This window comes from Phyllopteryx taeniolatus, chromosome 14 (genome assembly GCF_024500385.1).
Source record: "Phyllopteryx taeniolatus isolate TA_2022b chromosome 14, UOR_Ptae_1.2, whole genome shotgun sequence".
Classification (NCBI taxonomy): Eukaryota; Metazoa; Chordata; class Actinopteri; order Syngnathiformes; family Syngnathidae; genus Phyllopteryx; species Phyllopteryx taeniolatus.
This window is the reverse complement of record NC_084515.1, coordinates 24,944,969-24,969,698: the sequence shown is the minus strand read 5'-3', so window position 1 is coordinate 24,969,698 and position 24,730 is coordinate 24,944,969. Positions and strand designations below refer to the sequence as shown.

General features: G+C 42.6%; 2 protein-coding genes across 4 annotated transcripts; one reads left to right on the top strand and one right to left on the bottom strand.

Annotated features, from left to right (window-relative positions):
* Window positions 1–203: 203 nt before the first annotated feature.
* LOC133488537 (zinc finger protein 628-like) lies at window positions 204–10,821 on the top strand. Its single transcript, XM_061796492.1, has 4 exons — window positions 204–656; window positions 1,484–1,581; window positions 1,733–1,841; window positions 7,743–10,821. Exons 1-4 carry the CDS (start codon window positions 293–295, stop codon window positions 8,489–8,491), a joined length of 1,320 nt encoding a protein of 439 aa, XP_061652476.1. The 5' UTR covers window positions 204–292; the 3' UTR covers window positions 8,492–10,821.
* Window positions 10,822–17,204: 6,383 nt separating this feature from the next.
* tmem71 (transmembrane protein 71) lies at window positions 17,205–24,666 on the bottom strand. Of its 3 annotated transcripts, XM_061796495.1 has the most exons (10): window positions 24,477–24,665; window positions 23,301–23,462; window positions 23,166–23,211; window positions 22,327–22,569; window positions 20,864–21,150; window positions 20,552–20,746; window positions 19,754–19,817; window positions 19,608–19,675; window positions 19,467–19,519; window positions 17,205–18,047 (listed from the first exon to the last, which is right to left on the bottom strand). In XM_061796495.1, exons 2-10 carry the CDS (start codon window positions 23,329–23,331, stop codon window positions 18,024–18,026), a joined length of 1,011 nt encoding a protein of 336 aa, XP_061652479.1. In that variant the 5' UTR covers window positions 23,332–23,462; window positions 24,477–24,665; the 3' UTR covers window positions 17,205–18,023. The 3 variants fall into 3 exon arrangements, with proteins under 3 accessions (XP_061652479.1, XP_061652477.1, XP_061652478.1); XM_061796493.1 differs by lacking the exon at window positions 19,608–19,675 and having other exon boundaries at window positions 24,477–24,666; XM_061796494.1 differs by lacking the exon at window positions 19,608–19,675 and having other exon boundaries at window positions 23,301–23,459; window positions 24,477–24,666.
* Between the last annotated feature and the right edge of the window lie 64 nt (window positions 24,667–24,730).

The window sequence follows — 24,730 nt, the reverse complement described above, 5'->3', positions numbered from 1 at the left end:
TGTGAATGTGAGTGCGAATGTTGTTTGTTTGTATGTGCCCTGCGATTGGCTGGGCACATACGCCCGCGACCCAAGTGAGGAGAAGCGGCTCAGAAAATGGATGGATGGATGTACTATTAACAATGCTAAAAATGTTTAAATATGACGGAAACGACCAGAGAGCACACGGAAGTGTATGCGCATGCGCAATGAGTAGCGCTGTGCTTTCATTTTGAAATCCCCAAAGCGGAAGCAGCTAAACAAAACCCAAAACGTCAACAACAGAGACCCAAACAAACATGGCCGCTCGTGTATGAAACGTTCATGTTTGAATGCGAACGCTTGTGCATTCTCCAAGTGTCACGTTAGTGAAGTTGAGGACGCGAAAGTGTGTGTTTTGGCCATGAAGAGCTTGGCGGCGTTCCACTCGCAGCTGGCGGCCATCATGGAGGCTCTGACCCGGGCCGCCGTGGCCGAAATCTGCGACCTGGTGGACGACAGCTACGCCGTCTTCCACATGGAGATCAGCCGCAGCCGCAAGGAGAACGACGAGCTCCGCCGGAAGCTGGAGCTCATTGAGACCATCGTCGCCCGCCGACACGGCGGCGGCGGAGAGGGGACAGCCGCCGTCGTGGGCCCCGGGAGCCCGGAGCCGCCCAACGAGGAGCCCGAGGACGGTGAGCACTCGTAACAACATATTGGCAATGTTATTCGCGTGTACTTTTTCCAAATTTAAATGTCAACAACCTTACGACCAATACTACTTGTACTACTTGGACTTCTACTATTACTACTTGTACTTCTTCAACTGCTACAACTTTTACTACGATCATCCGGGCTACTATTGGCCTCACTATTAGTATTAGTAATTCTACTTGTACTACTACACATACTACCTCCACCATTAATATCACCACTATTAACTGGTGCTATTACTTTTACTACAATATTTATACAACTGCTTGTACTACTACTTTTACTACTACTGTTACTACTACTGTTAGTACTACTACTTGTACTAGTTCCATTACTACTGCCTGTACTACTGCTGCAACTACTTTTACTACTGGTACTGAGTGGACAACTACTTGTACTACTTTGACTACTACCATCACCACCACTACTACTACATGTACTACTTCCACTACTACTACTATGACTACTACTGCATGTACTACTTCCTCTACTACTACCGCTACAATATTATTACTGCTGTAACTACTCCTACTTCCACTACTACTCCAAACTACTACCACCAGTTCTCTTACTGCTACTATTACTACTGGTAATGCTGCAATCATACTTGTTCTGCTGCACTACTATTACTACTTATACTATAAAACTACAACTGCTACTACTACGAGTACTTCTACTCTACTACCACCACAGCATTACTACTGCTACAGCATCACTTCTCAAATAAAGTCATTTGAGTTGCCTTTTTGAATGTTTGCTGTCATCGAAAAGTGATGTGTCGTTTGACCAGTGCGTGTCTCGTCATCAGGCGTGTTTGACCGGTTGCCAAACGGCTGCAACGGGCGGCGAGGAGAACCCCATTTGTCATCGAAGCCAACAGCAGAAGCCACGCCGTCGGCTGCGGAGGTTACACACTCATATTAACGCTTACATTTAAAACGTGCTATAGTATTGTTTTTGACGGTGAGGTACTGTAGAACTTGTTTTCAAACTGGTACACGAGCAACCCGAAATCTGATTATTTCTGAAACTGTGGGTGTGGTTTTTGTTGTCCCAGGATGCTTCGTGCGCAGACGATTCGAGGAGCGGAGACGACCTATTTGTAGTCAAACAGGAAGACGTGAGCGGGAAGGACGATGCCAGCGAGGTGCTACTGGAGGACGACGGTAAGCATTTAGGCAGTCCAATGATTATCTAGTGATGCCGTGTTATGTCATACAGCTAGATGGCGTTGGCCAATCCCGTTTGTGTGACGCAACGTAAAATTGCACTCTATGTATTGCACTTTATAAAAACGTCATAATAATTACATTTAGGAGGAGAGATATGTCTCAAAATTATTTCCACGTGTTTTTCAAATCCACAAATATATCCGCAATTCACACGTTTTTCATATCCACAAATATATCCGCGATTCACACATTTGTTTTGCAAATCCACAAATACAATGGGTACGGAAAGTATTCAGAACCCCTTAAATTTTTCACTTTGTTATATTGCAGCCATTTGCTAAAATCATTTAAGTTAATTATTTTACCTCATTAATGTACACATAGCATATCACCCCATATTGACAGAAAAAAATGTAATTGTTGAAATTTTTGCAGATTTATTAATAAAGAAAAACTGAAATATCACACCGCCATAATTATTCAGAGCCTTTGCTCAGTATTTAGTAGAAGCACCCTTTTGAGCGAATACAGCCATGAGTTTTTTACACCTGGATTTGGGGATCTCTGCCATTCCTCCTTGCAGATCCTCTCCAGTTCTGTCAGGTTGGATGGTGCAAGTTGGTGGACAGCCATTTTCAGGTCTCTCCAGACATGCTCCATTGGGTTTAAGTCAGGGCTTTGGCTGGGTCATTTAAGAACAGTCACGGAGTTGTTCTGAAGCCACTCCTTTTGTCACGATCGGCAATGCCGTAAGGGCAGATCCCAAAAAATAGACTCCAGGTCAGAGGTCCGAACAATTTTAATTAAATGGCAGAGCATGTGATGGCGAGACATACGAAACTAAAGGAACTCACCACCAGAGAGAATCAAAAACAGATAACGCAGGGAGACATGACAAACGGTCCGTGTGGTATAATCGTATTGAGCCTAAATTTGGACAGCGGTCAGAACGGCGGCAAACACGGGGCAAAAACGAGTGAATATTCCGACGCCCACACACTGTCACGGTGCCCCCTAAAAAGGCTGATGATTACAATGCATGACAGGTGCGTCACCGATGTCCACGCCCACCCAGACACTGCAGCACAAAGAAAAACAACTTGAAACACAGGGCCATGGCACCTTTGTTATTTTAGGTGTGTGCTTAGGGTCATTGTCTTGTTGGAAGGTGAACCGTCGGCCCAATCTGAGGTCCAGCACACTCTGGAGAAGGTTTTCGTCCAGGATACATACATGCAAATCAGTCGCCTTTCGCCGTTTTGAACTCAAAATAAGCCATTTACATGAATCGTATAGATCCGATGAGTTTTTCCTGGGGGACGTCGCGGTCGCTGCTGACGTCATATGCTGTTTTGTACTCCTGGCAGCTAGGTCCGTTCCACACATCCACCATCCACACACAGATGTAATTGTGAATATTACTCCGCGGGGGACTAATATAGGAAGTCCTCGATTTACGAACAAGTTCCGTTCTTACGCTGGCGACGTAACACGAATTTCCGCGTAAGTCGGATTCCACCATTAAAGTCGAAATTTATGGCGAAATACTTCTGTTACGGGTATTGTCCCACGTGATTGTGACAGCAAGCTCTGTGTGTGTGGGCGTGTGCGTCGATGTGTGAGTGAGACGGGACTGCGCAGGTGTCGTCCGGCGGCACTGTGAAGGAGGAAGGAGTGCGTGCCGGTGCGTGTGTAGTGACGGCGACCGGGGAAGAGTAGCGATTAGCGGAGGACCCGTTAATGTTGAAAGTGCAGAGGAGCTAATAAAGCCATTAAAGCAGCAAATCGGTGCTTCGTACCTTTATTGTTGGCGCCACCCAGCTCAGCTGTGCAACGAGAGAAGGGAGTTAACCCCTGCGTCTCCCGACCACGGTCAGGTGACCGTATCAGGAAAGGTTAACACTTCGTATAAAGAAACTAAAATACATTAAAATAAAAAAAATAAACATACTTACCATTACTGCTGAGAGTGTGAAAAAAGGAGGGCGAAAAAGGCAAAGATACTCCCGGCGCACAAGCACTATGCACTAGCTAAGCAGAAACACTATGGTGTTGGGACAATGGCAGACGAGGCACGGGCGACGTAAAGTCGAAATGTCGTAGGTTGAGTGCGTTGTAACTCGATGACTTCCTGTATTTGTGAGCGCATTGGCCTGAGTTTGCATCTGTGCGCTCGGACCTGCTTTCAATAAGTCACAGGAGTTGACGAGACCAGAAAAAACACTTTCCGCTACTGTTGTTAAGAAGTAACTGTACTTTTACTCCGCTACAATGATCTAAATGTCGCTAGCTGCTTTTATTTATCGATTATTGCTTATTTATCAACTATCGTGCGCGAGACTTCGACTTCCGAATTGGGCGCTGTTTGCGCCAATTGTTTGTCTAGTTCACCAATCAAATGACAGAAGAAAGTCACATGACCTCACACGTCTACCATTGGGCTTCCTGTGGATGGGTATTAACACTAGATAAGCCAACCCCGCTGACTGTCTTGCCTATGTGGCGGCCATCTTGGGAAGGTCGTCGTTACCATGAAGGCAACGGCGCGCTACTCGTGTTTACATTTAGACGAACAAAAACAACAGCTTTCATGTATTGTACAGTATTTATCTGGCCCTGTCTGCCCAAATGTGGAAATTCCAGCTTGCCTATAACTTGATAAAACACCGTGCAGTAAATTGCAGGTTTTTTTAGTTTTTAGTTTTTTTTGTAGTTTTGACTGCACACACACACACACACACACACACACACACCAGAATTTGCATATTAACATTTTATTTTGTAATTTGTTTTATTGCTGTTCATGCTGTGGTTAAAAAAAATCAGAAGTTGCTCACTATTTACTCAGTACTTGAGTAATTATTTTACTGTGTACTTTTTACTCTTACTCATTTTTTGGAGGACTACGTTTTACTTTTACTTGAGTCACATTATTGTCAAGTAACAGTACTCTTACTTGAGTACTTTGGCTACTCTCCCCACCTCTGGAGCGGACATATTGCTTCTCTTACGTCTCTTACATTTTTGCTCATCAGATCAGCCCGTGTTGTATTTCTTACACTGGTCTTTTGTATTTTCGCGTTGAGATGCTGCGGGTCGTTGCCCTGGTTGTGGTCCCAGTGGAACCGCAAATACACGTAACATCGGCGACAACAGCTGATCCGCAAGTACATCTTGTATTCATTAGGAAACGTACCTACAATTATCTAATTAGTTTAAGGATGTTAATGTTAAATGTACAACCCCAATGAAGTTGGGACGTTGTGTTAAGCATAAATAAAAACTGAATACAATGATTTGCAAATCATAGAGGAAGGCGGACGTGACTGAGGACAGCATGCGGACGTAAAGGGTGCACATGAAGGAGGACGCTAAAGTATCCCCAGTAGGTATGTGCATCGGTTTGGCTAAGGACCCCCGAAAATGGGACGTACAAAGAGACACGCTTACGAAGCACAGTTTAAACTGCAAGCTATTAGTTACGCGGAGGAACATGGGAATCGAGCAGCCACGAGAGAATTCAAGATCAACGAATCCATGGTTCGCAGGTGGAGGAAGCAGGAAAACGAGCTTCGCCAAGTCAAGAAGATGAAGCTGAGTTTCCGCGGTTTGGCATTGTCTTGCTGAAATAAGCAGCGGCGTCCATAAAAAAGACGTTGCTTGGATGGCAGCATTTGTTTCACCAAAACCTGTATTTACCTTTCAGCATTAATGGTGCCTTCACAGATGTGTAAGTTAGCCATGCCATTGGCACTAACACAGCCCCATACCATCACAGATGCTGACTTTTGAATTTTGTGTCCATAACAGTCCGGATGGTTCTTTTCCTCTTTGGCCCGGAGGACACGACGTCCACGATTTCCAAAAACAATTTGAAATGTGGACTCGTCAGAACAAATTTTCCACTTTTCGTCAGTCCATCTTAGATGAGCTCGGGTCCAGAGAAGCCGGCGCCGTTTCTGGGTGTTGTTGATAAATGGCTTTTGCTTTGCATAGTAGAGTTTCAATTTGCACTTACGGATTTCGCGCCAAACTGTATTTACTGACATTGGTTTTCTGAAGTGTTCCTGAGCCCATGTGGTGATATCCGTTACACATTGATGTCGGTTTTTGATGCAGTGCCGCCTGAGGGATCGAAGGTCACGGGCATTCAATATTGGTTTTCGGCCTTGCCGCTTACATGCAGTGATTTTTCCAGATTCTCTGAACCTTTTGATGATATTATGGACCGTAGATGATGAAATCCCTAAATTCCCTGTAATTGTACGTTGAGGAACATTGTCCTTAAACTGTTCGACTATTTTCTCATGCACTTGTTCACAAAGAGGTGAACCTCGCCCCATCTTTGGTTGTTAATGACTGAGCAATTCAGGGAAGCTCCTTTTATAGCCAATCATGGCACCCACCTGTTCCCAATTAGCCTGTTCACCTGTGGGATGTTCCAAAGGGATTAAGTCACAACACAGAATGAACTAACTTCAAATTCAGAAATGACAATGAAAATGGAAAAATATTGTACTTAATATTTTCCTAGAGGATGCATTTGGGATTAGCCTTTGAAGTTGATAATAGTGAAGAATGAAGTGAAACAGACAATGATTTTAGTCAAGTCTTTTCCAGAATGAGAATGCTTAAAGAGGAGGATGCTATCCATGTGGTGCAGCTTGAAGCAGGCACCAGGTGCAGGTGGAGATGGGTCTGGCTCACGTTGGAGGCCAAAACAAAAAAAGCAAAGAAATTAGGCTAATTTTAATCTTAAATTTGTACATCAACATGTACTTGAGCGGTGTAAATAAATGTATTTCTACGATTTACACCTGTTTTTCAGATCCACAAATATAACCGTGATTTACATGTTTTTTCAGATCCACAAATATATCCATGATTTACACATTTTTCAGATCTACAAATATATCTGATTTACACAGGTTTTTTTAAATGTTGTGTGGGCATTTATCATGACTTCCATCTATTTTCTGAGCCGATTCTCCTCACTAGGGTCGCGGGCGTGCTGTGGAGCCTATCCCAGCCATCATCGGGCAGGAGGCGGGATACACCCTGAACTGGTTGCCAGCCAATCGCAGCTCCTCTCTGTTGGCAGCCTTGTTAGTGGAAGAAGTCATCCTGACCAAAAACCCCAGAATTAATTGATAAAAGTGTTTCTTGCTATATCACAGTCTATTTTAATAGTTTTTACAGCATACTTACTGTAATGACCTCTCATGTGGGAAAGGAGAGCAACAGTCGCTGGTGCACTTTTCAGCTGTTCATTGAATGCCGGGAGACCAGTAATACTCACATTCATGCAGAAGCTGCTGTTTGCTACAGCTCACCCCCAGACACTCACACAGACTGGCCAACATTACATGCTACTACAACATGCCCCGCCTCTTAAAGACACATGCACGCTGTATCTTCTGTAGATTTTATGCTTGCAATTTGTATTTTTGTTTTAAAACACACAGTATTTAAAAAGTGCCTTTTTTAAAATATATGTTTTTTATTTTTCATACCCTGCATCACATAAAGATGCATACATAATGCAGTACATATAGAAAAAGGTAGCAGGGGCAAAGCTATATAAAAAATAGGGCTGGGGGTATCATTTCTTAATTAATTCTAAAAATATAATTTTTCGAATTAATTATTCTACCGATCATCCCATCAATTATTCAAGCAATCCCGTAAAAAATGTATCTTGCGTAATGCAATACAAAATATACACAAGGTGAAGGTGTTTTTTTTTAAATTATATATATATATATATTTTTTAATTTTATTTTATTTTATAGTGAGTCTGGAATATTTGCTCGCAGATTTACTGTAATCGCCCAGCATTGACATACACATGCTGCCTTGCTAAAGTTTGCATTTACTTGTTTTTGTTGTTTGAAGGAGCAGAAGTGGTGCCCTCGCAGACGAAGCGTGAAGACGGTCCTTCCAGAATAGTCGCCACCAGCTCGTCATCTGACCCCAATCCTTGGGAACAAAACATCAACGTGCCGCCTCAAGGTTCACACAGCTTTCCGGGCTCTCCCGGTCCCACGGGTAGTGCCGGAGACACCTCGTCAGATCTGGTCTACGACTTGGCGTCCGAATCCGACGGTGAAATCTCATCCACAAGGAAAAGCTCGGCCTTTATTTTGGGAAGTCCGAACCCGGCCGTCGCTTTACAAGGCTCCCGACCTGGCGGCGCCGAGCTGGACCTCTGCTCTTCGTGGGCCAATCAGGGCCTGCCCAGCATCCTGGCCCTGCCCCACCGACACCCATCTGACTCGAACGCCACCTTCCCGTTGGCTCTGGGCATAGCGGGGCCGCAATTGGACGCTCTAGACCAGAACATCTTCTGCAGGGACCGTCGTTTCGTGTGCAACTACTGCGGAAAATGGTTCTCGTCGGCACGTAGCCTGGAGACACATGTGCGCATCCACACAGGCGAGCGGCCGTACAGCTGCAGCCAGTGCGGAAAGCGCTTTACGCAGTCAGGCCACCTGAAGACGCACCAGAGCGTCCACACAGGTGAGCGACCGTTTGCCTGCCACCGTTGCGCCAAGAGGTTTGCAGGTAAGCAGAACCTCAGGATTCACCTGCAGAAGCACCACCCGGGACCACCTGGCAGCCCCCCGCCACAACAGGAAGGGTGAGCCTGTTTTCTGGGAGGACTCACCAAACTAAAGGTTGATGATTATTTTAGACATTTCAGTGATGAAAATGTAACCTCAAGAAGACCTCACAGCATTGTGGATTGGTGGAGGAATTAAGTGTGTGTGAGAGAGTATGTGTATGTTTGTATGAATTAGCCTGAGTAAGTTAGGGCTGGGTATTGTTAAGAACCTCACGATTCGATTTGATTTAGATTCTTCAGAGCGTAATTCAGTTTGATTCTGATTGTTTAGCTTAGATTGTTTAGATTCAATTTCAATTCTTTAGGTTGTGATTTGTTTGCCAGATTTAGATTCTTCAGTTGCAATTCAATTAGATTTCGAGTTATAATTTATTTAAGAGCTTTAGGATGTTCATACGGTGGCCGACTGGTTAGCACATCTGCCTTACAGTTTTGAGGACTCGAGTTCAAATCCGGCCTCGCCTGTGTGGAGTTTGCATGTTCTCCCTGTGACTGCGTGGGTTTTCTCCGGGCACTCCGGTTTCCTCCCACATCCCAAAAACATGCATGAATTGGAGACTCTAAATTGCCCGTAGGTGTGAATGTGAGTGTGAATGGTTGTTTGTTTGTATGTGCCCTGCAATTGGCTGGCGACCGGTTCAGGGTGTACCCGGCTCCCGCCTGAAGATAGCTGGGATCGGCTCCAGCAGCCCGCGATCCTAGTGATAAGCTGTTAAGAAAATGGATGGATGGATGCATGGTAGATTATTTGACGACTCTAAATTGCCCATAGGTGTGCATGTGAGTGTGAATGATTGTCTATATGTGCCCTATGATTGGCTGGCGACCAGTTCAGTGTGTACCCTGCCTCTCGCCCAATCACCTGAGATAGGCGCCAGCACACCCGCGACCCTAGTGAAGATAAACGGTGCGGAAAACGGAGGGATGAGTGAAGGATGTTCATGCAGCAACCTGCACTTTTGTCCACTGCAAATTTGAAATGTCCTTTTTTATGAATAGAGCAGCTGAAATAAGTATTTAACACGTCCCCATTTTACTCACTAAATATACTTCTAAAGGTGCCATTGACATGAAAATCCATACATACAAATAAGATCAGAAATTAAGTTATGTGTAAAAATGGGAAATGACACAGGGAAATGTATTGAACACATGAAGAAAGGGAGGTGCAAAAAGGCATGGAAAGCCAGGACAACACCTACAATCTATCAATAATCAAACAGCAATCCAACCCCTTCAGCTGGTTCAGTGCTAATTGATGGCCTACAAAAAGGTCTCATTGCCAAGGTGTGAGTTAAGACACAGCTCATGATGGGTAAGAGCAAAGAGCTGTCTCAAGCCCATCACAAACAAATTATTGCAAAACAAAACGATGGCATTGGTTACAGGCGCATAGCTAAGCTTCTGAACGTTCCAGTGAACACGGTTGGGACCATAATACGTAAGTGGAAAGCCATACCACCATAAATGTGCCTCGATCAGGTACTTCTCGCACAATTTCTGACAGAGGAGTGCAAAGAATAATCAGAAGAGTTGTCCAAGAGCCAAGGACCACCTGTGGAGAGCTTCAAAAAGACCTGGATTTAGTAGGTACTGTTGTCACAAGGAAAACAGTGAGGAATCCACTCCGCCGCCATGGCCTGTATGCACGCTCACCACGCAAGACCCCATTGCTAGAAAAAAATCATGTCAAAGTTCGTTTAAAGTTTGCTGAACAACATTTGAACAACCCAGTTAAATACTGGGACAATATAGTCTGGTCTGATTAGACCAAATTGAACTGTTTGGATGCTGTAATGCACACCACGTTTGGAGGAGAAATGGCACTGTACATCGCCCTAAAAATACCACACCAAGAGTGAAGTTTAGAGGTCGGACCATGATGGTTTGGGGCTGCTTTTCAGAAAATAGTACTGGTAAACTTGACATTACTGAGGGACGCGTGAATGGGCAAATGTGCTGAGAAATTCTTGACAAAAATCTTCTGCCATCTACAAGGATGATGAAAATGTACTGAGGGTGGACATTACAGCAGGATACTGATCCAAAACATACTGCTGAGGAAACTCTCAGTTGATTTCAAAGAAAAAAATAAAGCTGCTAGAATGGCCGAGCCAATCACCTGACTTGAATCCAATAGAAAATGTATGGAAAGAACTGAAACTCAAGGTCCATAAAAGAACCCCACAGAACCTTCAAGATTTGAAGACTGCTTTTGTGGAGGAATGGGCCAAAATCACACAAGAGCAGTGCATGTGACTAGTTTCTCCATACAGGAGATGTCTTGAACCTGTCATTGCAAAGAAAGGCTTTTGTATGTTTTTAATAAATACCAGTTGGCGTGTTCAATATTTGTTGTACTTTCTTCGTATCTATGGATTACTTGGGTTGTTACCAACATCTGGTGACATTTTCATGTCAGTAGCATATTTGGAAATATATTTAATGAGAAAAATGGTGAAGTGTTAAATATGTCAGCCGCTGTATAGGGATGGAAATCTTTTTTTCTTTATCCGATTCATTGATAATTGACAAAATAATCAACTCATTAATTGATTAAGAAAAAAATTATTAATTGCAGCCCTAATTTAAATGCTTTTGATGTTGTTACAATAAGTAGTAGAAATACATAAATAATTAGGGTACCTCTTAACAGTTTGAGATTTTTCTGCCTATGAAAATACGTGGTATGTTACCTCACATTTTTGAGCAAATAAAACATCTGAAATTAAAAGAAATTCACAACTTATTTGTCCGTATGGAGTACATAAAAAAAAATAAAACATGACAGTTATGCAGAAACACTGAAAAAGGTTTTCCTTTTTCCTGTGTTCTGGATTTACATGAGAATCCAAAATGACCCAAACATCAGATTTAAAAGTTGCCGCTTTTGCCGCTTGCTTCAGTCACCATTTTGTTGTTTTGTTGTAGTCCGCGTATCACTTTAAGAAAGTCACGTGACCGATGCAGCCACTATATTGCTCGTACCTGTCAATGCATGACACTTTGCCAAACTGTCTTTATAAGGCAGAGCATCTGTCAATGGCATGTGTCTCTGCCAAAAGAATCACTGATCTTTTTTTAAGCACAATTCTTCCCTTCAAGCCACTGTGAGACAAAGCCCAAAAGAAAATTTATCGAGTCTAGAAAAACTATTGTGTCCATTTTATTGATCGAACTATAAGTCGATATAGTAATTATCGTGACAGGCCTAGTAAGGAATAAATACAACAAAGTAAAGAAGAATTTGTAGTTGATCAAATTCATGGAATTCAAAATTATGTAAATAGAGATCGAAAAGTCGACTGTGTTTGACATCTACCATGGGCAGCCAGGAAGCATTAATGATGACGCAACAGATTCATAGAAGCAAGATTTGGCCCACCCATGTATTTGTTGTGTTATCATTAGCTAATGTATCATTTTATAGGAGTTCACAACATTGGCAAAGCACATTTTGGCTGATGGCTTAACGCTAGCGCTTGTTGCGCTCATGTCTGGTGTCTTCAAAGATGCGTTTGCATTAAACATGACATCATGTTTAAATGAGAAGTGACATCATGTTTACTTAGAGCGTGACATTGTTGATGAAGGCGCCCGCAAAGACGACGCAGGAAGCTCGCAAAAACCGTCAAATCAGCAGGAACGTTTTTATATTGGATCAAGTTGGCGATCCAAATTTATATTCCCAGTCCGACGCCTCTGTCCCCGATCAAGAAACACTTCTGTAAATTACACAATTATCTTCATTAAGGCCATAGATGGAGAACATCTTAGGGGTCAGTAATATAATGCTCCTTTGTTCATGGTCTGCCATATAAATCCCGAAGATCTCAATCAAGACTGAGTAGATTTTATTTTATTTTTTCCAAAGGGACAGTACATATTAATGAACATTGTAATGTAAATACGACAGATTATAGCCATAGGGTAGTTTCCATCTATAGTGTCTTGGCAGGTTGAAGTACAATAAAAAGTTTAACCACAGTCAAGTAAGAAAAGTCCAGATGTAATGAATACAAGAAGACAGATCATTCATTCAGTGGTGGGCAACCATCAGAGCTAGTGTGCAAAAGTTGTTGTGAAATGAAATGCTAAATTAGCCAATGATAAAAGAAAAAACACAGAATTACAAAAGTCAGTGGTTCTCGAATGTTTTACACCAAGTAACACATAAAAAAATACTAAGCTCTCGAAGTACCATTGTGACCAACATTATTCTGGAGCATAGTAGCCCAAAGTGTTAATCAAAAACGAGGCAGAAGTTTTATTTAATATGATTGTAAACCACTGTAACCTTCAGTTTAAACATTAATACAGTGCTTAAGTATAGTAAAGTAAAAAAACTACTCAAATGATTCAATCAAAACATAATGTGTATAAAATGTAAGAATTTTACCTCAATAAATGTTTGTAAGCAAGCAGCTCTAAGAGACTCAATGGCCAATGTACTTAAAAGTTCAATACAACTGAATTGTACTTAACAAATGTTTACCAAACAATTGCCACGTAATAAATAACACAGTATCATGCAGTTTGTACATTTCAGTGATTCTCACGTACCACTGGAGTGAGCCCGCATACTACTAGTGGTATTCGTACCACACTTTGAGAATGCTTAAGTTAAGGGCCTAGAAGGGGAATCTCAATCAATCAGGGTCTCAAGCGCAGTTGACTTTATCTCTTTCAATGTACATCTTTTTTTTATATCGGGTTGACAATCTGTCCAGGATGAAAAACAAGTTTTTTTTGTTTTTTTCCCCCATAGAATAGTCAAGTACAGATACAGGAACAATTTACTTTATTACCGCCACTGGTGGTTAGGAAGGGCCTCCCTCATGTGTTTCCATACAAAGACGCATTTGTATTAAACATGACATCATGCTGAAATGAGGAGCGACGTCATGTTTACATCAAGCGTGACATCGACGTTGAGGGCGCCCTCACAGGACGGCATGTGGGAATGTCAGAAACTGTCAATCGGCCAGAATGTTTTTATGGACATAGCGAGTGAGGTTTATTTCTTGGGTCAAGATGGACAGTGAAGCGAGTTACATTTCCAGTCAGGTGCTTCTGTCCCTGACGGAGAAACACTTCCTGAAGATCACGCCGGCTCACTGGGCGCTGTTGGCGGCGGGCGTCCGCGACCCAGCCATTGACATGATCATGGCTGACATGTGCGGTGAGATTGTGCAGACGGTGGCCACTGAGGTCTTGAATTTGGTGGTGCCAGTCCTGGTGGAGCACTTGGAAGGCCGGGCGTCCCCTGAAGAGATGAGCAGCGCCATCGAGCGGTGCACGCCTCAACTGGGCGACAGCATAATGACCACCTTCGCCGCGGCCGCCGACGTCCCTGAGGTGGAGTTTGTGGGCGCGAAGCGCTTCACGGCTCTCATCGAGAAGGAAGCCAACGTCAGGATGAACTCGGTGTTGAGTACGGCCCTCAGTAGCAGCGAGGGCCAAGCGGAGCCAATGATTTACGTCAACGCGACCATGTCCAGCGTCAACACGCTCCATGAGATGGTGAACCATGCTCACAAATGTTTGTCTTACTTGAGCAAGATGACTCAGCGCTTCTATAGGATGAGCGGCTTGACGCCTGTAGACGTGGACGGCGCCACCCACTCCGTGGCCGCCATCCTACTCAAGTGGGCCAAGGAGAGTCTTGAGGAGCCCGACGAGGCGGTGATGGCGCGGCGCTCTGAAGATGCCCACACAGCCGCAGAGGACATCATCCAGACTATGGTCCAGTTGCAACAGCGTACCGAGCGTGCAAGTAGCGGTGTGTTTGCCAAACCATGCATTGACATGAGCGCCATATTGGCCAAGGTGAAGCAGTTCTTCTCGTCGCGCCCCAGAACCTCGAGTTGCACCGATGAGCTGGTCATGAGGAGCTCGCTCAACATGGTCGGACACTCTTGCTTCCAAAGGATGATGGTGGGACTTAAAAGCATGTTCCAAAAGACTCAGCCGCCCTTCGTGGTCAACATTCAGTCGGGACGGTCCGGACGGTCCACCCGGCGCCGCACAACCGACACCAGGAACAGCCAGAAGCCATCCAGGCCGTCTTCACAACTTCTGACAGAAGACGAGCTCAGCAGTAAGTTTGACAGCTTGACGTCCAACCTCATCAACTGGGAGCTGGAGACCTGCACGGAGGAGGAGCGACGACAGCTGACCGACACCGTGTACGAGCACCTTATGGCCACGCAGGAAGACGGCACCATGTCGGTCCGGCAGCACGCTTACTGCAATGTCTTGTACGCAATCACTGACGACACCATCAGGAAGTACATGCAGCAGATGTACTTGTGGCTCAAAGTGCTGCGCGTCAATGCCAAGAGTCGCGTGGAGGTGTCTGGTGCCCTCAACGAAATCGACACGCTCATCTCCAGTATGAGTCGCAGCCCAGTGAAGGTGCCTAGCCTGGCAGACACGCCCAGTCTGGAGGACAGGTCCGTCTCGACGGCGGTGGTGCCGTCGCCCACCAGTAGCCTGCACCAGGCGAACATGAGGAACCTGGTCAGCGCCCTGATCGTTACCCTGGTCATGCGCCTGTCCTGGCGGTGCAGGTCGTGCACCAAGATCACGGCCATACTGCCCGTCATCAAGCGTCTGTCGGAGAGGGCGGCGGAGGAGATAAGCCCCAAACTGGCCGCCGCCCTCAGCGATATGGACACCTATGACGCTGTCATTCAGGCGGTCGCCAGAGAACTGTCCAAGGAGTTTGACTCCTCTCAAATGCCTTTGCTGGTCCAGAACCCGGACTTTGACGATGCTGTTTTCAGGCAGCTCAAGGTCCAAATCCATCTGCTAAGCAGCGGCGCCTCCCTGGGGTCCAACAACTTCTTCTCCAACATGGGCAGGGTTCTCACCAGGCCCTTTCTCAACCTCTTCCGCCCAGTGACCCATCCGCTTGCCAACATCAATTGAACGTGACGCTGAACTGGATCCCGCTGCGTCACTCCGACAACTGAATGTTGACATTCACCAGTTCAACCTCAATTAAAGAAAAAGTAACTTTTAGCCTGTGTTTTTATTTCATGTCACAGAGCAAAACACTTTACATCCTTCTGTACACCAATTTCTTATTACTAATTACAAAGGGGCACCGTGGGTGACTGGTTTGCACATCCGCCTAACAATTCTTCAAGTTTAAATCTGCTCTGGTCTACCTGTGAGCATGTTCTCCCCATCCCTGAGTGGGTTTTCTCCGGCTAATCTGGTTTCCTCCCACATTCCAAAAACATGCATGGTAAGTAAATTGAAGACTCTAAATTTCCTTAGGTGTGAAGGGTTGTTTATACAGTGCTGCTTGAAAGTTTGAACCTTCCTGTCATGGTCAATCTTTGTATAAAAAAAAAAAAAAAAAAAAGCATCCAACCTTGCTAAATATACATCCAAATCCCAAATTGTCAAGCATACCTTCAAAATAGTACACACACACACATATATTTTCATTATTTAATCCAACAAACATTTTTTCCCCAAAAACATAATTGTACGTGTGCAAAAGTATGTGAACCCTTCTCTTAGTAGCTTGTGGTGCCTCTTGCAACCTGTTGCAGTATTTTGTAGCAGAAGCTGCGTGGCTCCCAGCATGCATTGCACCATGAAATGTTGAACTGTTGCCGTAATAAATACATTCATATTAAATTCTTGAACAGTCAAGATAAACGTAACATGATTAATGTGTGGTTATATTACCCGTAGTTCGTTGAATGTGTGTCTTATTTAACTTTAAATATTGAATAAAATTTATGTTGCACTTTGTTTTTTGTAGAGCTCCCATTTTCCTTGTGTGACTCATCAGAACCACAATGAATAAAAACATGTTTGTTTTTTTAATACAGTAACTCTTGTTTATAGTGTGATGTCACCCAAAACTTTATTTTGTGTGATGTCACACAAAATCAGTGGAAACTTTAAAGTATAATCACTTTACATGTAAATGTAAATAACTGTAGAATTTACAGTAATGTCTAAGTACAGTAATATATGTTCCCAGCATGCATTATAATATTCATGGCTCCAGTGTTTAAGCATTTCAATGTAAATAAGACGTGTATCTAACGAGACACATGCAAGAAAATATGATAATACAAGAAAGAATCATAAGAATCTATTGTTTAGAAATACTGAACATAACAATGTTGCACCGTTGCAGAAAAGTGTTGTTTTATATGCTTCTATTACATACATGTGGTTTTGGAAGTAGCAGTATGTTTCCATTTCCATTGGAGAAAGCTCATTGTAGAGGTCAAGAGACATCACAGAGTTTCACCTGATTCAGGTAAGCTGATGAGTGGGCAAAATTACTTATATTCACATTCACATAGACAAACAAAAAATATTAAAGACAACATTTTTTATCTATAGACAAGTTTTATTGTACGTCTATAAAAATATAAAATCAACAAAGTGCTGAAAACATGTCATTAGATGTACCTTAATACTTATTTGAATTGTCTGATATAAATATTTACATCGTGAATAGCAAGTAACATCATGATACATTTAGTGACATTTCCTCCATGCTAAAATATAAAAGGTTTTAGCAAAAAAAAAAAAAAAAAAAACACGAAATTTGACCCTTCTTGTTCCACGTATTAAAATATGCAAATAGGCTCTACCATTGATCAATAACTGACCAATCAAAGGTAAAGAGACATTATACTAAAGGTTAATAAGTGCATTAAGTGCTTTTAAAATAAACTGCATGTGTGTATGAGCATGGGGTCCCAAATAGGCCAAAAATAACATTTGCCACACACATGCCTAAAAAAAAAAAAAAAAACTCCCGCTCATAAAAACCTCACGCTCACCCCGGAGAACTCACACAAAACCTAAAATCCTCTCACACTCACCAAAGAAGTCACGCACACACACCTACAAAAAAAACAAAACAAAAAAACTCTCAACACATACCAAAAAAAATTTCATTTTCACATAGCAACCTCATACACACCTAAACAACTTCTCACGCACCTAAAAATATCTTACACAAAAACTCACACTTGCCAATACAATCATCACACAAACCAAAAACTCACCTACAATCCTCTCTGACACACACACCTAAAAAAATCTGACCTAAAACACTCACACAAGCCCAAAAATCGCCTCAAACACAGAAGGAAAAAAGCTCTTTTTTTCTGTCTGAAACCTTTTTTGGTGAGTGTGCTAGCTTTTTTGTTAAGTGAGTGCCTGAGAGTTTTTTTTGTGTGTGAGTATATTCAGTCAACGAGCCTCACTGAATTTCATTTGAAAGTACACGTTTAGTCGCCTTGGCGATGATAATTGTCGGCATCCTTAGTTGCTATGGCAACTAAGAGTACAATGCAGGGAAGAAACGAGCGTTTCCTCTGGATTGTCCATTGTCATTTGGCACGTTAAGTGTCAGAGTGGATTTGTTTAGACGCTCATCGTCAAGCTGTGACAACACTAAAGATTATTCTATATAATAAGAAAAGGTTGTGTAAATAATAAAAAAAGATAACGTGTGTGTGTGTGTGTGTGTGTGTGTGCTGGTGTGGTTCCGGTTCGGCAGGTCACTCGTTGCGTGAAGTGATGTCCTGAAAGTTGGGGAGAAAAAAAAAAGAAATTCAATTTACATTCTCGAAATTACATTTAGTCATAGTTTAGTCTGTTTAAAGTCCTTGTAAAGTGAAAATAAGTATGTCTCATGATTCTGACACACTACAGTAAACAGTTAAAGGCCTATATTACTGGCGGAGATGTTGCCGGGACTGAAATGAAAATGAAATCAAACATTCGATATCATCGCGACCCGGCTAGTCTCCAGGAGACATCATGGAGACGTTTCTGCAATCAGCGGAGACTCGAGTTGACATTAGCTCACCAACTAGTCTCCAGGCCAGTGAGATAGGGGTTTTAACAACCTTGCCAAATTCAAATTAATGTTTTATTATTATTCTTTATTTAATGTTTTCTTACTTTTTACTTAAAAAAATATGAGTTACTTTTAAAAAATACTTTCAACTTAACATTTTTTTTAAAAGAAAGTACAATTGATAATCAATTTTTTAGACACTCCTTCCTTTTACTTTGTTTTCTTACTTTTTATTTGCGTTCAACTTTTGAAAACTTTACATTTTCTTAATATGTTTTTACTACTGATTACTTTTTGTTTTACATTTAATTACTTTTTACAATTGCTTTCAGTAATAGGTTTAGTAATAAGTTACTTTAAAAAAAATACTTTCGACTTACCATTTTTTTTACATCTGTACTTTTTTTTTTTACTTAATTACTTTTTTACATTTTCTCACATTTTACTTTCCACTTTTAAATACCCTAACATTTTTGAAATTGTTTTAGTAAATTGTTTGTTTTAAATTCAGATACTTTTTTTTTTTTTTAAACTTAATTTTACTTATTTTTAATGTTTTCTTACTTTTTTTTACTTGGATTTTGTTTTTTACTTTGCTTTATTTTTTACTTTAACACTTGTTACTTAAAAAAGATGTTATTACGTTTTTACTTTCATGCTTTTTTTTTTTTAATTGATGATTTAATCTCATTTTTGTCACGGGCCACATCGTAGTTATGACTTCCCTCGGAGGGCTGCTACGACTGTGAACCCATATAAATGAAAGATTACCACATATATTCTAATTTCATACAGTATACACAACACATTGATGAATACCCGCCTATAAAAACATGTTTTTCAACTACTACATTTCTTTTCAAAGGGGGATTGCTAACAAAAAAATGCTTGGAAATATGTCAATGGTATTACACCAGAACACAATGAGCAATTTTGATTTGCTTTCGCGGGCCACATAAAATGATGTGGCGGGCCGGATCTGGCCCCCGGGCCACCAGTTTGACACCTGTGATTTACAGGAGAGTCAAGATCCTTTTTTTATCCCTTTTTTCCCCTTTATTTTTATTTTATTTTATTTACTTTGGACAAAACTCTAAATTCACTTTAGAGGTGAATTCAATGTGTACAAGTGGCGCCTCACCTCCGTCTTGGCACGCCTCCTCCACCCTTGCATCCAAGTCGACCTGCTCGCACCTGAAGCGTGTGAACGACATTTGATTTTTGCAGTTAAACAACACAGGATACGTGAAGTGTTAATTACAAGTCACCATGTAACACTCACACACGCATGTCGCCGTAATCGTGCAAGCTGCCGCCGCCGCCACTCCCGCCGCACTCCGCACGAAATAACTGAGGCAACGATATCGTCACAACACGATATAAGTGCAGTTACGTGACATGTTTAGAAGTTGTGAATAAAAAGTTTACCCCGAGCAGAGCGTCACGAAGACAAAGACGGCAAAGACCAAGACGAGAGTCATCGGCGTTACGCCTAAAACACACAAAATAGCACAAATATCAAAATAATAAATAAGCACATCATGAAAAACTAAGCTTAACAAAATAATGAATAAAAACTAAATTCAACTGAATAAAGTAAAAATTCAAATAAAATTCAATTCTTTTGAAGTTCAAAATATTTATATAAGTACAAGTAATAAAAGGAAAACAAGTAAAATTAATAAGTGATGAAACAAAAGTAAAAACAAAACAATAGCAATAAAATTATAATAAACTAAAAACAAAAGTAATAATAAAATACAAATTTAAATAACTAAGTATAATTAATGAGGTGATAATACAATTAAAATAAACACAAAAGTAGAAATATAATAATAATGGCATTAAAATAACAGCAAAACTAATAACATAAAACAAAATTAAAAGTAACATTAAAACGTTTGACGTTTAACAATATCAGTAAAAGTTGTAATAAAGAAATACAAATAAAAGAAAAACAAAAGTAAAATTAATAAAAGTAAAGATGAAATAAAAAATACAAGTAAAAAACAAAAGTAATAGTAAACTAAAGGTAAAATAAAAAATTAAATAAAAAAATGTAATTTAGAGAGACAATACAAAGATAAAAACGAAAACCAAATTAAAATTACTGTGTAATCAAAATAAAAAAAATAATTAAAAAAAAGCCGTCATAATAACATAAGGAAATTAAAACAACAGCAGAAGTAAAAATAAAAGTAAATGATGATAATAATAGAAAATGACCTGTGCATTGAGGCGCGTTGGGCTGATGGCAGGTGTTGGCGTAGAAGGCGGAGGGAGGAAGGACCTCTGAGAGTCCCCCCAGCGACTGGGTGAAGCATTCACTCGATTGACAGATTTCTGAGCAAATCTCCTCCCGGATTATCTGCTTGGGGGGCGGGGTCTTTTTGTCAGGAGGGGGGGCCACTTCGCTGGGATCTGACACAAAAAAATCATCAAACCATAAAAATACATACAATATATTCAAAATAAGATACATATGGACAGCACATCTGCCTCACAGTTATGAAGGTTTGGGTTTGAATCGGGGTTCACCGTAAGTGAAGAATCTGCAGCCGTTGTCCGCTTGCGATTGGCCCAGACCGCACCAGCTGGGTTCTTCCAGCGAAGTGAATCCTTCCTCCCGGACCCAGTCCTGGTCCTGGTCCAAGTGCGGATCCTGGTTCTCCTGGTCTCTCTCTGGGTCCCGGTCCAGGTCCTTGGCCGTCCGGAACACCCCACCGAAGACCCTGCTGTCCAGCCAGGTCTGGCAGCTCTCAGTGACGTCGCTCAGCAAGTGAGCCAGGGACCTGCCGGCTTTACGTCTGCGCCTCCGGAACACTCTTGAGACGACGCAACACAACGATGCACTTTAATTACCCGGACGATCAGTTACGTACACCGACCGATGGACTGACCAGAATAACTAACCAATTGAACGACCAATCAAACAACCCACCCACCAACTGACCAGGTCCTCCACCAAACCACTGATCAGACAACCCACCAACTGACCCACCAATCACCTAAACAACTGATCAACCGATCAAATGACCCAGCCACCAATTCACTGATTTATCAAGCCCTGCAATCTACCGACTCAATGCCCAATCGAATGACCCAACCACTGGACAACCTACCGTTCACCAAACCAAATGACCGACCAACCAAATGACTCATCCACCAACTGACAAACCCTCCCACTGACTGGCCAGGCCCTCCACCCACTGATCGATCGAACAACCCACCCATAGACTCTCCGACTGACCAAGCCCTCTACCCACCGACTCATCAAACAACCCACCCACCGATTGACCAACTAAAAACGCAGACCGGTCGAATCCAAAAATTCACTTACACACCGACAGACCCAACCCAACCAACTGAACGACCCACCCGCTCACCGACCAACTGACCGATCGCCGGGCCTCCCACACATACCAATCGACCTACCCACCCACCCACCCACCCACCAACCAACTGACCGACCAATCAACTGACCAAAGAACCCACCCACGGACACAACCAAATTACCTACTTACCCACCACACCAACTCACCAGTGATCCAACTACCAATCAACAAACCAAGTGAGCAACCAACCGACACACCGATTGGACCGTGCCCCCAAACAAGGGTTCTGCTGACTCACTGACCGTGGACCCCACCTAACGACTGTCCCACCAACTGATCCAGCCTCTCACTCACAAATCGACCTAATGACCTAGCCACCCATTGATGAAGCTACCAAACAACCAATCCACCGACCGACTAATTCACCAAACGACCAACCTACTGACACACCAATTGGAGCACGCCCCAACTGACCAATCAACTGACCCACTGACCAACCAGGCACCCCACCCACAGACTGTCTGACCAACTGATCCGGCCCCTCACCGACTGAATGACCTACTCACCCATCTATCAACCCACCCACCCAACATTACATGACGTTAGTGTGACAACAGTGAGATGTTAGCGCGGTACCATGCTGAAAGCTAAATGACGCATTCCAACCTGAAAACGTTCTCCTTGTAGGACACGCTGGCGGCGCAAGGCGTCAGTGACACGTTGCCGTCCTCATCCCACAGGAAGCTGTCGTCGGTCACGGCATAGTAACCATTAGTGAGGAGGCGGGGCGAGCGGCGACAGCAGATGGAATGGACATCGCCCGCCAACGAGGACCCCACGGGCGCCCACGCTGGGGAAGATGAGTAGCACACGTACGAGGAGTCGGGAGACAGCAGGGACACGTCCAGGCTGATAGGGACACCAGGATCACAGTCATGTGATCACAAAACAGGAAGTGCAACATCATGTGGTATTAAACACAATACACGCTGAAGTGTGTGGTCTGTGCCAGGAAGCGCGTTCCAAGTTTTGACAATTAGCTCGTCTGGGGGGGGTTGACGTTTTTTTCATTTCTGTCTACTTGTTTACTCGCCAGTCTTTCCAAATCCTCATTCAGTGACTAAACTTCTTCACTCGCCCAACATTTGAGCACAAAGTGCCTCCTGATGTAGAATGCAATGACAACTTAGGATGGGTTTAAATGTACGGTACCCCTCATCTTTCTTTCTCTTCGGCATCTTCTAACAATTTGATCAAAAGGAGGGAAGTTTACTTCTTGACCACACAACAATTATTCATTATTTACCGTGTCAATAATCGTCCGCGAAGATTTATCTGCGAGCCATATGCAGCCCTCAAAAGAGCCACATGTGGCTCGCGAGCTATTGATTCCCGACCATTGTGGAAACCTAGTGGTCATTAGGTAGTAAAACAGGAAGAGGACATGAGTCATGTGGACATCGGTCATGTGAAAAACCGCACAAAATTCAAGCTTGTGATGTTACCTTTGGTGAGCAGAGCTGGACCTCAGGCGTCGTTTTATTGGTGAACCTGTACAGGAAACCAGCGTCAGGTTCATTTAGCACCGCCTAGCGAGTGACAAGGACAAGGAACAGGAGGAGAACAAAGGATTGACGTACTGGTCACCGCGCCAGAGAAGAAGAGTGACATCTCACTCCAGGAAGAACTTCTGTTGCCCCGTCTTCCTTCCTTGTCTGACTTCAGTCAGGATGAATGAGGTGACAAAATGAAAGGATGATGGAGCGTCCAATCAGGGAGTGTTCACATGCTGCTGCCGTCTGCTGTACGAGTGACCAGTCACAGTAACCAAAAGGAAAAACAAGCATAGGACAATCAGGTTTTTCATATCACAAAGTAAACAAACGGAAGGGAACTGTTTCCCTTAAGTGTGTTCATTTCCTGAAAACGAGTGTCACGCGGATGACTTGATGCTGAACGTAAAAGTTGTCGCGGACCAGGCCACTCAATCCAAAAATACGCGGGCAGATGGGAAACAGGGGTTTGGTTTTAACTGGGCAAAGGTCTTTGTGTAACGTCCGTTTGTCGTCTTCCTCCAAGCTCTCCACTCCCTCCGTTCTTGGGTTAGTTCAGTGATCATGTGACAAAAACTCAAACAAGAGACACTCTGTACTCCGTGCGTGTGTGTGTATGTGTGTGTGTGTCACAAAGACAAACAAAAGGACTCATCGGCAGTCAATGTCAGGGCAAATGTCGACAAACGTGCTGACCACTGTTCCACCATACTGTCCAGTCATTAAATTTAATATATATGTATATTTCAACGTCACTAAAACGATGCAGGTCGGTTTTATTTCACTTCACTTCCTGTTTATGTTTGGAAAACGTTACTTTTTTTTCTCTATTGACCGCATCGGGAGTTTCCCAGAATGCTTTGCGACGAGCTGCTGATGCAGGAACAAAACGCGTCACCGGAAACGGACAAAAACAAAGTAAAAAGATAGTAAACGTCACTTTTTTCTTTTTTTTTTTTTTTTACACCTAACGTTCTTTTAAAATTGTTCTGATTAAACATTAGATTTGAATGTAAAATGTCTGCAGACAAATATTTTTTTGACGCGGAGGTTATTTTTAGCTGCGTGCCTCACATATTTGCACCATTAAGTCATGTTTACGTACATGATGCATATATTAAATAAATGTATTTATCGGAACATAAACGCCTTTAACTTCATAACAGTCGATAGATTTGTTTATTTGTATTTAATATCGTATTCAACAAAAGCACTTTAATGTGTTGTGTGGTAAAGTGTGCTATGACACAAAATAAAACTCACGTTTAAAATCTTTCGCCTTTCCAAAATCCTCTTTCCCGTCAAGTAGATAAAAATGCTCTTTGTAGTTTTGCTTCTTTTCGACCGTGGAAAAATTTCGGACTTTCACAGCAAAGGAAAGAAAACGGTATCCCGTTCGATTGTCCTTCTATGTCAAGGGACGCACACCGGAAGCCACCTTTCAAAGTTAAACAGTTTCCGGTCCGCAGTTTCAGAATAAAATAAATCTCTGAACGTAACAGTATTTTATATATGCG